At 37.1% G+C, this 14,416-nt stretch overlaps 2 protein-coding genes across 6 annotated transcripts in view; both read right to left on the minus strand.

Annotated features, from left to right (window-relative positions):
• Positions 1–10,414, minus strand: part of LOC101860228 (dynein heavy chain 5, axonemal) — a 91,015-nt gene extending 80,601 nt beyond the window's left edge. For 4 of the 5 annotated variants that reach the window (XM_035973780.1, XM_035973783.1, XM_035973782.1 and 1 more), the window contains exons 1-10: positions 10,362–10,414; positions 9,910–10,066; positions 8,499–8,711; positions 7,261–7,374; positions 6,280–6,411; positions 5,419–5,442; positions 2,679–2,788; positions 1,958–2,054; positions 1,092–1,213; positions 321–462 (exon numbers count right to left, since the gene is read on the minus strand). In XM_035973780.1, coding sequence (XP_035829673.1) covers positions 321–462; positions 1,092–1,213; positions 1,958–2,054; positions 2,679–2,788; positions 5,419–5,442; positions 6,280–6,411; positions 7,261–7,374; positions 8,499–8,711; positions 9,910–10,066; positions 10,362–10,378 — 1,128 coding nt within the window. In that variant the 5' untranslated portion in view covers positions 10,379–10,414. The remainder of the gene's footprint in view (positions 1–320; positions 463–1,091; positions 1,214–1,957; positions 2,055–2,678; positions 2,789–5,418; positions 5,443–6,279; positions 6,412–7,260; positions 7,375–8,498; positions 8,712–9,909; positions 10,067–10,361) is intronic. The other variant, XM_035973781.1, reaches the window with a different exon arrangement.
• Positions 10,415–10,465: 51 nt separating this feature from the next.
• Positions 10,466–14,274, minus strand: LOC118479155 (dynein gamma chain, flagellar outer arm-like). The gene is made up of 4 exons (XM_035973787.1): positions 13,563–14,274; positions 12,727–12,857; positions 11,319–11,480; positions 10,466–10,660 (listed from the first exon to the last, which is right to left on the minus strand). Exons 1-4 carry the CDS (start codon positions 13,654–13,656, stop codon positions 10,466–10,468), a joined length of 582 nt encoding a protein of 193 aa, XP_035829680.1. The 5' UTR covers positions 13,657–14,274.
• Between the last annotated feature and the right edge of the window lie 142 nt (positions 14,275–14,416).

Genomic DNA, 14,416 nt, shown 5'->3' on the forward strand with positions numbered 1-14,416 from the left:
TCTCACACACACACACACACACACTTTCTCACTCTTTTCATATGTCCGTATTTCTCTCACTCTTTATCTATATCTTCTCACTCTTTCTCCTTCTCCTTCTTCCTCACTCACTCACTCACTCACTCACTTTTTCTCTCTCTCGTCACTCACTCTCATCGGTGCCACCTTTCCACCTATCCCCCCTCCCCCCCTCTCCCCTCTGTCTCTGTCTCGGTTTCATACATGAAAAAGAAACCTCCTTCACCCCACCCCTCCCTCCTCCTCAAAAAATGAAACCAACAACAACAAAAACAAGAAAGAGAATATATATCCTGACTGACCCTGACAGCCAGAGAGTTGCTGAAGACAGCCTCCAGATACTGCCACAAGTCCTGCACCTCCAGCCACAGCTCCAGCACCTCGGCCACCTCCTTCAGTTTCTCCGCCCATGATGCTGCTTCATCCCTCAAAGGCCCGATATATCTGAGAACACAATGACATTTTAAAAAAAATAGAACATTCAAAAAATATATTAGAATAAAATCATTTATAGTATTAAAAAATTATTTTTTTAAAAAGAGAAGCACATTGACATGATAACATTCATTTAGTGTTATGGAAAAAGAAAGATGTAAAGACAAAAACAGTTTTAGGACATACTAGTAGGACCTCCAAGCACCATGGAATGGAGTGAAATACCAAAATAAACCTAACAAGGGAATACTTAGTCATATATTCCTCCAAAAATGCTATTTGTGTGGTATCGCAGTGAAATCAGGTACTCGTCAAAATAATGAAATAGAAGAAACCGCTGTACAGATCTTACTAAAAAAATATTTAAAAAATTTTTAAAATTGAGGTATTTTTTTCCTCCAAAAATATACTTTTTTCAAGTGTTCAGTATCTCACAGAAAACCTTTGGAAATAAAACCGTCCCTTCAGTTACAACATCTGGTGAGCTGCAATTTGTATCAAAACAACCTCTGTCACAGTCCCGTAAATCCTACGGGCTATAGGCACAGCGCTAAACGGTTCAGGCCCATAAATTCTACAGGTGCGGCAGCGAAGAGGTTAGAAAACTGAAGTGACGTGAACTCCCCATGTCCACTCACCTGGATGTGAGCATCGTGGCCAACAGAGCCTCGGCATCTTCCAGCTGCTCCAGGAGCCTCTCTGTGAAAGCTTTGTCCAGGAACATGGGACCTCTCTTTTTGTAGTGGTCAAAGTTCAGCACCTGACACAAACACATACAAGGGATTACCTCAATGATAACTGGTAAATAAAATAAAATCTGTAGTCTATTAATGCGACTCATATTTACCAAATGTTTAACATGCTGCAGATTTTTTTTAAATAGCAAAAAGCTACACAGTCACACAACAAGACTCAACAGTTGACAAGCGAAAGCAACACTAAGGGGGTGTCCACACATTTTAATTGCACAAAAAAAAGATAATCTGTACTGCTAGTAAAAAAAACCACCTACAACTTGAGGCAATGACATTTTGAGATTCTTTTGTTGGTGTTTCTGTAGGGTCAGTGGGACAAAGGTACTATGATGAAGACGACAACTATAAAGATGATAATGATGATGATGATGATGATGATGGTGATGATGATGATGATGATGATGATGATGATGATGATGATGATGATGATGATAATATACAGCGTACATTTAGTTTTTCTCTCAGTTGCTCTTGAGGAAGCCCAAGAGAAAAAAAGTTGAGCTATTAAACAAATTTTAAATATTTTATATTGTTATGTTATTTTGTCTGAAATTCAAACAAGACTCTCCCTCCTACTCGGCTTATCAAACAATGATGATGATGATAATGATGATGATGCTGATGGTGATTATGATGATCATGATGATGAGGCAATGCCTCTATCAAGCTTATCTATTTAATTGTATTATCTGATCTCATCATATCTTGTCTTGTCTTATCCTGTCTTATCCCATCCTACTGGTCTTTACCTGCTCTGTCCATTCCTCCTCTGTGACCCTCATTTTGATCTCCAGCTCAAGCTCTCTACTGGCTCCCTTACAGATTTCCTCAATCTCAGTCTTGTGCCTGAAATGGAAACATGGAAAACACATTGGTTACTTCAAACAGACTGCTAAATCAAAGCATAAGGTCAAGAATGTCTGGATTTTTTTAGCCTTTATCATAAATTCTACAGAAATAAAAGGTTGCAATGCTATTGTGCAAAACATAAAAGATTATAGTATGGCCATTTTTATATGTATATGATAGTAAATACTCAACATCCCTTTTCATCTCAGAATGGGTTTAGCTATTAGAGAGACATGACCTCTGAATTCAACATTCATCCTCTTTAAGACTAAGCCAAGAGAGTGGACGGTTTTCGAAACTCCCTAGAACAACTCAGGTTCAAGAATATTCCATTCAGAACTTGAAGCTGGGTCATTCACATCACGATAGATTAGCAAGACATCTACTAAGCTAATGATGCATCTAAAGTTTTAAACTGCAAGACTTCCCAAGTCTTAAAAAGATGAAATATGAGAATTTGTTTTAAAATTTTACAGGTTGGTATAAATATAATATTATCAGTTGATACATACTTTAAAAAATTGGATCCACAAGCGTAAGACTTTTAACTGTTTGAGCAAATGCTATTTGGAGCCACAAAGAAATGGCATACTATTACAGTAAAATGGTAACAGATCTTACTTGATGAGACCAATGTCAAGAAGATGACAAAGTTTGAAGACATTACCCTCCAGCTGGAAGGAGCTGTGGGTCACTTGCATCACTTGAAGCCAGTGACGGTTACGAATTTCCTGAAGGTTAAAATAGGACGGAAGATGGTGAGTCTTCATTTATGTTCATCGCTCCTATAATAACTTGAAGAAAGTAAATTCACTACTGTTGATGGGCCGCACTTTCAACTTATGTTTCAGATATGTATCTGTGGACCTTTCAACCTTTAGAAAGTTGAAAAGATGCCCTCTTTCCCAATCTAATTTTAACAACAGCCCCATATGTTTGTGACCCGGTTAGTTCACAATCTTCCAGAAAGTGCTTCATGGCTCAGCAAACTTTACCTAATGAGAACTGGGAACCAAGAACCCTTGTCTCAAGAAGAAGAAAAAATTACAAGCCGTCAAAGATTTAAGAGCACATAACAATAAACTATATCTTTCAAGTCCAAAACTCCATGATGAGAAAAGGAGAGTTAAACAGATGCTTTAAAAGAATTGGCTAACTTAAACACATTGTGAAAAGAGCAGTGTGAGTCCTCTATTTGACAGTCTTCTTTGTCCTGTGAAATTAATATCATGAACATTCCTAGCATCTCTAACAAATGACATCTAATAAAATAAAGTTATAATCTGCTTTATTTTTTCCAAAGAAAAATGAAATTTTCTAAAAATGCATAGAGGCAAAATTTGTTTTATTATAAATGGAAACAGTCATTTAAACGTGATAGTAAACTATACATGTAAATTTTTCAGCACACAAAAAAACAACAACCATGAATGAGTAAATAATTCATATAAATTTTTTTAGAGATATGTATTGCCTGAAATTGAATTGAATAAATATTAAAGTTAATCAGGAGTCCCCATAGTGCATAAATAACAAGGCACCTTTACCAAGTTTTGAAATTCATCTACAATATTCATGATTAAGAAAAAGTCCTAAATGGTCAAAGAAAATCAAGCCAGCCACACTTCGTAATAAAAAAAAACATACAAAAAAGAAATGTTGAGAGCCAAAACAGATTTCCAAAAGCCAAATAACAGAATCTGAATTTTAAATATGTGAAGTGTGTCTTTTCATTAATTTTTTTGAAATTCAAGCACAGTGTGCACAACTGGTCATGCAAAAATACAACTACACACTCATGAAGCAAGAAGAGCCTATCTCAGGCCACAAATTATGTTGAGCAAAGAGAACGTCGCAGTAGTCAGTGACTCCTGCAGTGCACTTGGCACCGTTTCTTTTCAGCTTTGCCGTTTTGTGTGAGAGCTTTTGCCCCTCAAAAGACAGAAAAGGCCACTTCAAGGAACATTTTTGATAGCTATATATATATATATATATATATATATAGCTTAAATGCATAATATGTTGAAAAGCATAGCAGTCCAACAGTCTTTAGTAACAATTCTGCGGCTCTGTTTTTTTTACAAACTCTACACAGTGTCGTTCCTGTTTTCAACAAATGCATTAAACTAGTTTCAACAAAAATATTGTTCTACTTCACAAAGTAATTATCCGAGGACAACATATTCTTTGTCATGTAGTTTTTCATTAAAATTAAAAAATAGCCCTCAGATTTCTGTCAAATTTGATCAAGATGGTGGTCATGACATTTCCTCTATTTTGATCTGCAGTTCACAACAATAATTTCACTGCAGCAGCCTTTTTACAATGAACAAAACCAGTGAAATGAAGAAAACCAGTCCATTCTAAACAGATGTCCTTTGGAATGAAATTTTCATCTACAAAGCAAGTCTGGCAAGAGAACCTTCTACTGATCACACCCTGTATCTTTAAAGCAAAAGCATCTAAATTGTGAAGCATTTAATATTTCTAACCTTTAGGTACACAACCAGCATAAACTAGTTTTCCTTGAAAAATGTCATTTGTAGATGGACAACGTCAGAGGGTAAGTCCACTGCCTTGTACATTATTCTTACCTCTCTCTAGTACTATTAAGATATCCCAGCACCAAATTAAGATGGGAAGTAAATCAAACAAAAAGTTTCATAATACACCAGGAAGACAAACAGTTGTTCAAAGAAAAAATAGGGACATTGGAATGAAAGGAATTATTCATAAGTCAGGGATGACAGTTTGGGGAACTCAGAGGGTAGGGACTTGAAATGAGACTGTAAGGTAAAATGAAAGAGGGATCACCCAAAATAAGAAAGTATTTCAACACTCAGTAGCAACAACAACCAAAGAAGTTCAAGGAAACTAAAGAATGAAGAATTCTCATAGAAAAAAGCGAGGAAGCAAGCTGTCATCTTAACACGGAACACTCCATTTACACAGTTTACTCCATGGAACATAAATCTAGCAAATCATTGCAAATAAAAATGTACAAAAAAAGCAAAGAAAATAACTCATATAAGATTGTTCCCTGATTTCCATTATTACAAAAATTTAAATGACAAACCAAAAATAAATAAAAATAAATATAGCAAGCTGTGTGTCTAGCCTACATGTGTGCACATTGTAAACTGAACGTGCACGAAATTCAACCAAAATGTTTATGGAAAATAGAAAACAAAGAGTTTTTCTCCCACATAATAATATATGCAGAAAAATCCAAGAAAGAGTAAAAACCTGAACACACAAAAAACAAAAAAGGAACCGTAGAACAGAACACTCAAGGATTTCAAAACAAAATGGAAAAACTACAATGTAGCACATCTTTCTTTGAGCCGACCTCCATACTTACATTGATATTGAACCGATTACTCCCCTGTTAAGAAATGGTTCAAGTTAGGATTTCTTATCTCATTCTGACCATTTTCCTTTTCTACATTAACTGTTAACTTTTAAAAACTTAATCAGATGATCCCAATTAATCTTTAAAAAAAAGAGAGAAGTGGTATGAAGTTGTAAAAGACTAAGGTGTAAAATATAATGCCACTGTGGTGTCATTGTAAGTGGCACCAAAAGCTACTGGCTCAAATGTCTTCATTATAAAGCAATGACCCAGATGTTCTAGAAAATGTTATTCTAGAAATTTCACAACTCATTTGATAATATCTTAATCATAAGTAGGTATACTACCATCCCCACTCTTTATGCTTCATATTGATACAAACAAGCCTCATTCTCAGGGCAGCATACTGAATGAGAAAATGCTTCAGTAATAAAAATGGAAACAGGAAAAAAAAAATTAAAAGTCACAATGACGAACAAACAAGACAGGAAATGAACTATTGAAAACCGTAATGACTTTTGAAATGTTCATTTAGAAGCACAGAAATGGCAAATCTCTTTGTCTACTGTTAAAGCATAAAATTATCTTTCTTAGGACATTTCAGACTTTTCTACCAGAGAAAACCAAACGTCAGTGGCTTTGTAAAACATACTTGAAGGACCTGTCAAGTACTCTTCAGCTACATTAGTTAAAATCAATATGATATTAATGGATTTTCTCTAGTCCTATCATTCCAAACCTTTTCACAGCATCACTTGCTATAATTTTTTTATATATTAAATGTTTGGTAACTAATCTTACAAGGAACAAGAAAATGGACAAAAATGTTAAACGAGTGTTGAGAAGAGCAAAATAACAAAATGTCTCTACCTTTGATGCCAACTTCTGCAGCAGTGGGAAGACCTCCAGGTATGTCTGTAACTTGGTCTTCAGGTCATTGTAGGCATCCCAGTCCTTGAGTTTGCTGGGAAGGGCAAGGCACTCATCCCAATAGCCTTCAACCTGTCCACAAAGCAGAAAGAGTAAAACATTACAGAATAAATGATAGAACCCTATAGGCCTAGTAATCTTTGCCAAGTTATAAAGTCAGTTTACAGGTACACAAATGTCAAAGTCACTCACAAAGAAATACTTAGACATAAGTATTGTATTACTTGTTTAACACCCTGATATTGTTGTAAGTTCACATAAGTTCAGTTTAGAGATGAAAAAAAAATGTATCTAACTCCATTCTTTTCCAAAGTCACTCATTAAAAAGATGTTAGACATAAGTATCATCACATAGTTTAACACTCTGATATTAAGAGCCTGGAAAACAAGATCCTGGAACTCACTGGACTTCTTTAAAGCTCTTTAAGCCCCAAGTATTTTTTACCGTTTCCCAGAGTTTTTTTCTACAGTCACCTAAACCCAGTGCACTATGTCTCATTATAACGCCAAAAACTTGTCTCCAACTTCTAAATAGCGGAAACAAAGGCTTAGTCAATACTAAACAACTTGGTTCGGGAATAGTTCCAAAAAACAAACAAAAACTAGATCTAAATAAAATGAAACAGTTGCCACTAGTACTGGACGCTCCCAGTGTCCGGTGGGGAACAGGGTTATTACCACCGGACACTACCAGCGTCCGATGGGGTTCAAAGAGTTACGTAAAAAGGCTGATATGATCTAAAAAGCAGAACACTTTCCTTTGCATAAGGAACACAACATCATAGATTCCCCACACAGTAAAAACGACTTAACATCTATCCCTCAAATCACTAAAACTACACCAGCAAAAAGAGAAGGAAAGAGAAATGTCAGTTTTCCAGAAGTGTCCAGAGAAAAATGTCAGAAGAAGCTCAGTGCTACCTCTGCAGAAGAACCTTCCAAATCCACCTCAGCCCAAAGAGTGTCCCTGAACTTGTTGTCAAAGCGAATAAACTTCTGGAACAATCCATACAGCTGACTCAGCAGGTCCAGTTCCTGAAGAAAAAGTAATACAAAAATTGAAGTAATTAAAGAATTTTTAAAGAGAAAAGAGAACACATAATATAGTCTTGTATCCCTTCCAGTCTCAGCTTCATACAACTTTACTCCATGGATCCCAGCACATTCCTAAGCATGCACTAACTCAACCCTTCTGCCCCCCTAAAGCTTACCTGAGAGCCTAAAGGTAAATCTAATGACTGACCCAATAAAGCTCAGGTCCATTGGTCTGTAAGTGAGCCAGGTTTCAAAGATTAACTACGACCACAATGGCCAGCATGTGTACTCTAATTTACCATCTTAGTTTCCTGAAGGACAAGAAGCATAGTAGCCTATTAAATTACAATAATACTATCATTTATAAATTTCCAACTCTGTTGAGATCATGACGAAAGAGCTCATTTACAGCAGGGAGAACCGATGTCAAGTACCTTTATCAAGACTTAACATTCAAGCCAGTGACATTTGGAAAGGAGCAACAACTTAACCACTGCAAGTCTTCTCCGAAAAACAATTAGAAGGAAAATGCTGAGATAGTTCATACAACCTAATATCACTCCGTTCACTAAAGCAGCTGATGGTCTAATCCATAGCTTCTGCGAGGGTGTAAGGAAAAATATGTCTCATTATAACGCCAAAAACTTGTCTCCGACTTCTAAATAGCGGAAACAAAGGCTTAGTCAATACTAAACAACTTGGTTCGGGAATAGTTCCAAAAAACAAGATCATAAAAATATATTAAATTTATATCCTATGGGAGTTTTTGAAGACTTTTTTAAAAAATATTTCAAGTAACATTCTCAATGTTTTTTCCATACACTACAAACCATTTCCAGACAAACTTTTCACATTTTAAAATTTGATCTTGTCATAAACAGCTTCAGGAAACAGTCGTCTGAGTGTACAGCACATCCAAATTTTTGAAGCAACGTCAAATGACTTCACCTTGATTATTTTTCATAAAATTAAAATCATTCAATTTGACAGTACATGATAGAATATTTTCCCTTTGAACATAGTCAAACTTTTTTATTTTGGCTGAAAAAGCAGATGCAACAATGTAATTACAACGCTATGCTAATCACATCTACATTATTCCGTAAAACATGTGAGCAAAGTACCTCTCCAGTCTTATCCAACTCTGGGAACGGCTTGCACGCGATCCCAAACAGTTTGGATACAGAGTCCAAAGTCTTGCGTTTTGCGTCGTAGATGGTGTAGCGATGCTGGAAGTCGTGCAAACGTGACACTGCCTCCGCAGGCTGGATTCCCGGGACAGCGGGGCCTTGGGCGTCGAAAGCATTGCGGAACTGGATCACTTCAACCACAAATGTCTGGAGAGAAAACCAAATTTTAAAAGTATGGCAAAATGAAAACAACGGGGAGGCTGCTTACCTTAATCCCCAAGATAAAAAAGTTCACACTGTCTATTTGCATCAGTTTTGGGATTCTTTAGTTTTTAAAGCAGAATAGCTTATTTTCATAAAGCGTAAGAAAATAGATTCTGTTGTTGGATCGATAACAACAACAAGAATAAAACAGATGTCCAATTATTCTTTCTGAACAAAAGTAACAAGGTGTTTTATATGTAAGCAAAACAATGAGTCTGGTGGCAAAGAGAAACGATTTCAGAGTCACTTTTTCACAAAAACACACAAGGACAAATATGCCTAATACTGGAATAAATGGGAAGAAGAGAGGATAGACAGCAGAAAAGGCAAAGTGAGTCAGCAGGTGGCAAGAAGGATGGATGATAAAAAGATCATGTAACCCAAGAAAGGTTTCCAATTCAAGATCAACCCCTATCCCAGCTGGTGCAAATTTTATGCACACTGATTAACATATTATATATTTAGGCACCCTCACTTTCCAGTGGGTCCCCGAATCAGCACAGCCCTGCTAAGCTTAAAAGCACCAAGCATTACCGGGACCTGTGTTACTGCAGCCGAAGTGTGTATGCCTTAGTATGTTTGTGTTTGTGTGCTTGAATGCACAATGAAGTATAAGTTTATGTGCACATGCCATACACAGTTATTCTAGGTCGTTGCATATGCATTTTAAAGAAACAAGTAAAGCATAAACTTATGCTTTATCATGTGGTGTGTCCTGTTAGCAACTTGTTTTGTGGCTGGTTAGCAGGTGCTCAGGTGTGGTCTGCTCCTTCTTTCCTATCAGACATCTATAACCCTTATTTCTCCTCCTTCTTTTGTTTGTATGTTACGCTCTAGTAACACCGCTAATCTTCAGCAATAATATGGCCTGATTGAGTTGCAAGTGCAGTAAAACTCTTACTAAAACAACTTGCTAGTCAGAAAATGTGTATCAGTAAGCGTTTTAGAGCACTTGCAACACAATTAAGTCATATAAGTGCCTTAGATTACAGGTATTACAAGAGAGTAAGAAGCTCAGAAAAGGAGGAATGATAAGGGCAAAAGATGATAGATAGAGAAAAAAGAGCAAACTACATCAGAGCACCCACCAAGCACCGACTGCAAGAAAAATAAAGCCATTTCAAAGAGCATCTCAACATACCTTGACTTGCTTATCCAGCTCTTGTTCAAATGCCCCTCTTCTCTCCTTCAGCAGGACGTCTCTGACCTGCTCAGCCAGCTCCAACAGCTCTGTCCACTTTTCTCTCAGACTGTCCACTTCTTCCACTTCCTTCCGAGGCAAACGCAGCTCAAATTCTCTGTTAAGGGGAACAATAATAATAATAAAATAAGAAGAAGAAGAACAACAACAACAACAAGAATAATAATAATAATAATAATAATAATAATAATAATAATAATAATAATAATAATAATAAAAACATTGCATTTTGAACCACACTTTGGGAGAAAACCACTCACATTATAGGTCAGTGTATATGGTACATTTTCTCTATAGGCAGGTAAATGCCATCAATCTTGTTCTACATACCTAAGTTTGGTGGTATATGGTCTCTATAAGTAGGAAAATTCCATCAATCCTGTTCTACACACCTGAGTTTGGAGTACATGGTCTCTATGGGCAGGTAAATGCCATCAATCTTGTTCTACATACCTAAGTTTGGTGGTATATGGTCTCTATAAGTAGGAAAATTCCATCAATCCTGTTCTACACACCTGAGTTTGGAGTACATGGTCTCTATGGGCAGGTAAATGCCATCAATCTTGTTCTCCATGTCACGCAGCTCCTCCAGAAGATGGAGCGCCGAGTTGAGCTGGTCAAGCGTCTGCACATGCTGCTCCAGGCGAGACTTGACATTACCTCGGTATGACACCACACTGTCCAGTTTTTTCTGATGGGCACCAAAGAAAAAATGTTCATCAATGTCTTTTCTTTTTACCAAGAGTGAAAAATACAAATTGTGACTTGATCGCATTTACACACGAAAGAATAACAAATGAAGCAATACGTGTATTGTTAACCTATTTTTTGGGGGGTATTCATTCAGTAGTGTCTTTATTCATGAATGTATTCATTTTTTCTGTCACTTATTCTTTCATCAATTCCTTTCTTTACTCATTCACTTAACATTCTTGCTTTAGTTTGCATACAGTTTCATTCATCCATCTGCGTTGTCATCTTTTAAAAAAATATAGTAATGCAGTTTTTACAATTTCACAGGAGAGTCGGAGAGCCAAAAACTGAATATTGTTACCAAGAAAACAAACTCTTTGCAAACATCCCAAATTAATCTATTTTGATAATAACTTCCTTATTATCTTTAAGGCAACTATTGTTTTATTGGTAACCACATTCAGATTCTTTGGCTTTCCTGTATAATTGTAAAAAACATTGTACTTTTTATGACTGCAGTGAAGCTGTTCATACATTTAAGTCTTTACAGTTCCATGCATTAGGAACAGAATAAAACAGATCACCATGAACAAACAAATCTTTATAATTTGAATCTAAGGTTCTGCTTCTAAACCGCAAACTTTAAAGAAACTAACCTTTGCTTCTTCATGCAGAACAGAAGCAAACTTTGTCTTCCAAGCCATGGAGAACCCATGTAGGCTGTCCTTGATTGGGTCTGAGAACAGGTTGACTGGACCGACTGGCAGCTGGGCTGGAATACCCAGAACCTTCTTCTCAAGGTATAGGTAACGCTCCACCTGATAATGAGCACAAAATCATTGCACTGTATGCTTCCCTGGAAGTTGAGATTGTTTCAGAACGCTATCAGGTCTGCTGGGGTAATTGAATAGATTGCCAAGCACATAGAGGTTGCTGTTGAGCGGGAATTTGCACTATATAAATGCTATTTATTATTGTTATTATTAAATTTACCGGTTTGCAAACTGAACTCAAAACAATAACAATGACAGATGTGTGCATAAATAACAAGGTTTTTGAGCATACAGAATTATAGGGGGAGTCTCATTAGGTGTGAGTAAGATGACAAAAACACATTTTTCATTTCGGCAAATACAGACTTCAACATAAGTTATGGACCACCTTGACAGACAGCCCTGACTTTAAAAAAACCGAAAAAAAGACAGCAAGGAATGATTCAACATTTTTTGCTCAGAATTGGTTGCCAAAGCGTACTGCAAAGCTCCCTAAACGGGCAAAACTACCACGTGCAGCACGGAAATCCTCAAGGAATTTTAGCCAAATTTGCAGGGTTTTTTTTACTAGTGTGTGACACCCGGGACATTCCTCAGTTAAAATTTCTGGTGCACGTCATAAACGGACGTACGGTCTCAAACAGTGCTCACTTTGGTGGCAATATAAGCCGCCGCTTGTGGAAAATCCTGTATTGCATCAACATGCCACCAAGACGAAAGCTGAGAGACTTTGATCGTGCCAGAGCTATGGCATGGCTGCAGGATGGAGTTGGAGCCCGAGAAGTTGCCAGAAGGCTTGCAGTGTCACACACTGTTATTGTCTGCCTGAGACAGCGCCATCGAGCCACTGAATCAGTCCAAGAATGCCCATGTGCTGGTCGACCCAAGAAGACCACTCAGAGTGTTTGCAAGTGGTCCTTAACTTTTCTTGAAGTTTGTAGCTAGCTTGACGTAAAGCACAAGCAAAGATTGGATATCTGCACTTTCCAAAGTGAATGAAAGTAAAGATTTGAAGTGGGTGCGAGTTAGGATTTGAACTGCGTGAGAGTAAGACATAGAAGAATCAAGCAGATTTAAAAGTAATTCTTCACAAAACAAAGTATGTACATTACACAACCTGGCCAAATTATGAAGAGATGGGTTCTCATTTCTACCTACTTTTAACACTGAAATACAATTTTTCTCACAACGTACTTTTTTTTTCAACTCTCAAATAAGTGAAAGCTTTGTATAGTTTTCGACTTTTAGAAAATATTTTAAACATAAAACTCAGAGACTAAAGGACCATTACTTCTCTTTTGATTGCCACAACACCCGGATCAGCATCGATGAATTCACTGAAGTTGCCGTGCATGTCATCCCTCCACAAGAAGTTGTAATAGCTGAAGTGGAACAGATGACGATGGACCAAGCCTCCAAGGTCTGAGAAAACAATGGAAAAGGTAATAATTGTTTCCCATAGCTATGAACACATCACACATGAACATGCACTCACTCTTTCTCTCTCTCTCTCTCTCTCTCTCTTTCTCTCTCTCTTTCTTTCTCTCTCTCTCTCTCTCTCTCTCTTTCCTCTCTCTCTCTCTCTCTCTCTCTCTCTCTCTCTCTCTCTCTCTCTCTCTCAAACACACACAGACACATACAGACACACACAGACACACACAAACACACACGCAGACACACACATACACATGCACACACATGCACACACATAGACACACACACATGCACACACACACACACACTCATATGTATGCACACAGACATATAAGCACATCCATTCATGAATAAATATATACAATAAACACATGCATTCATAACGTCTCTCGTTTACTAATGTTAAAAGGACCGCCAGAAATATCAAATAACAGGATTTTGCACTTTTATGCCTCACAAACCTTAAACTTGTTTATGTTTCACGCGCAAAAAAAAATTTGACTTTATGGTGTATTTCCAACTTTATTCACTGATTTTACCCTGTTCCCTTCTACACACAATAGTGCACGACCATAGTATTATAGCAATTGACAAATGAAAGTTAGGGTGCATGGATCCTTTAGGCTCTGAGGGTTCAGGGCTCAAAAGGTTAAAATGTTCATTCAGAACAATAGGTATCACAGATCTCCTCACCATCAATGACACTGGTTAGCTGTGAGCAGAGCTCTTGAACATTGCAGTCGCTGCTGATCATCCCATAGAACGACTCATCCCCAGACTCACTCATCCAGGAGATCTCTGAAGTGAGAACAAAACAATACAAATAAAATTTAAGGTTGCCCAAGGGGGAGAGGCACAGCGAAATAATAAGGCTCCTTTAAGGTGCAGTGGAAAAGAAGAAAAAAACTGTCAGGAACAAGAAAAGGAAAGAAAAGAAATATATAACCTATTGGTAGTGCACTCCAATCAGCAGGATCAAACTTGAAAAGGAAGTTTACCGGTACATCTATAAGTGTACACACTACCCTCCCCACCCCTCCCTTCCATTCACACATTAAAAAAATTAATGGAACTGGGAAATATATTTGCTTTTGTTCAATTTTGTGTTTTCGAACTTTGAAACAACAGGCATACATTCTTTTAATGAAAAATTACAAACATGTTATGCTGCACTCAATACAATTTACATAATTTATGATAAGGCTTGTTGGGACTCTGCCCGTCAGGGTAACCCCACACTATGAATGACTCAACATCTCAGCAGACAGACAGAGATAATCAGCAAAATAACATCCCTACATGAGAATTGAACTCACTCCTTCTGCATGCAATGGCAAAAGCAAAACCATTAGGCTTCAGCCACCTCCCAGGCAAAATTAAAAATTAATTTCCACCAAACTGATAATGCTAAATGTGTCCCGCACACTCATATGACCTTATGCAGTTGTATGCACTGTAAAACATTTACAAAAAAAAAAAAAAAAGATCGACACCAGAGACACCAATATCTAGATTCTTTGCAGCAAATGGAAGCAAGAGAACTTTTC

This window comes from Aplysia californica, unplaced genomic scaffold (assembly GCF_000002075.1).
Source record: "Aplysia californica isolate F4 #8 unplaced genomic scaffold, AplCal3.0 scaffold00030, whole genome shotgun sequence".
NCBI classification, from domain to species: domain Eukaryota; kingdom Metazoa; phylum Mollusca; class Gastropoda; order Aplysiida; family Aplysiidae; genus Aplysia; species Aplysia californica.

Coding starts and splice junctions, on each gene's coding strand:
- LOC118479155 (XM_035973787.1), bottom strand. CDS start 13,656: ATGAGTGAGTCTGGGGATGAGTCGTTCTATGGGATGATCAGCAGCGAC. Junction 12,858..13,562: donor GCTAACCAGTGTCATTGATG/GTGAGGAGATCT, acceptor TTGTTTTCTCAG/ACCTTGGAGGCTTGGTCCAT. Junction 11,481..12,726: donor TTGTGGCAATCAAAAGAGAA/GTAATGGTCCTT, acceptor GCTCATTATCAG/GTGGAGCGTTACCTATACCT.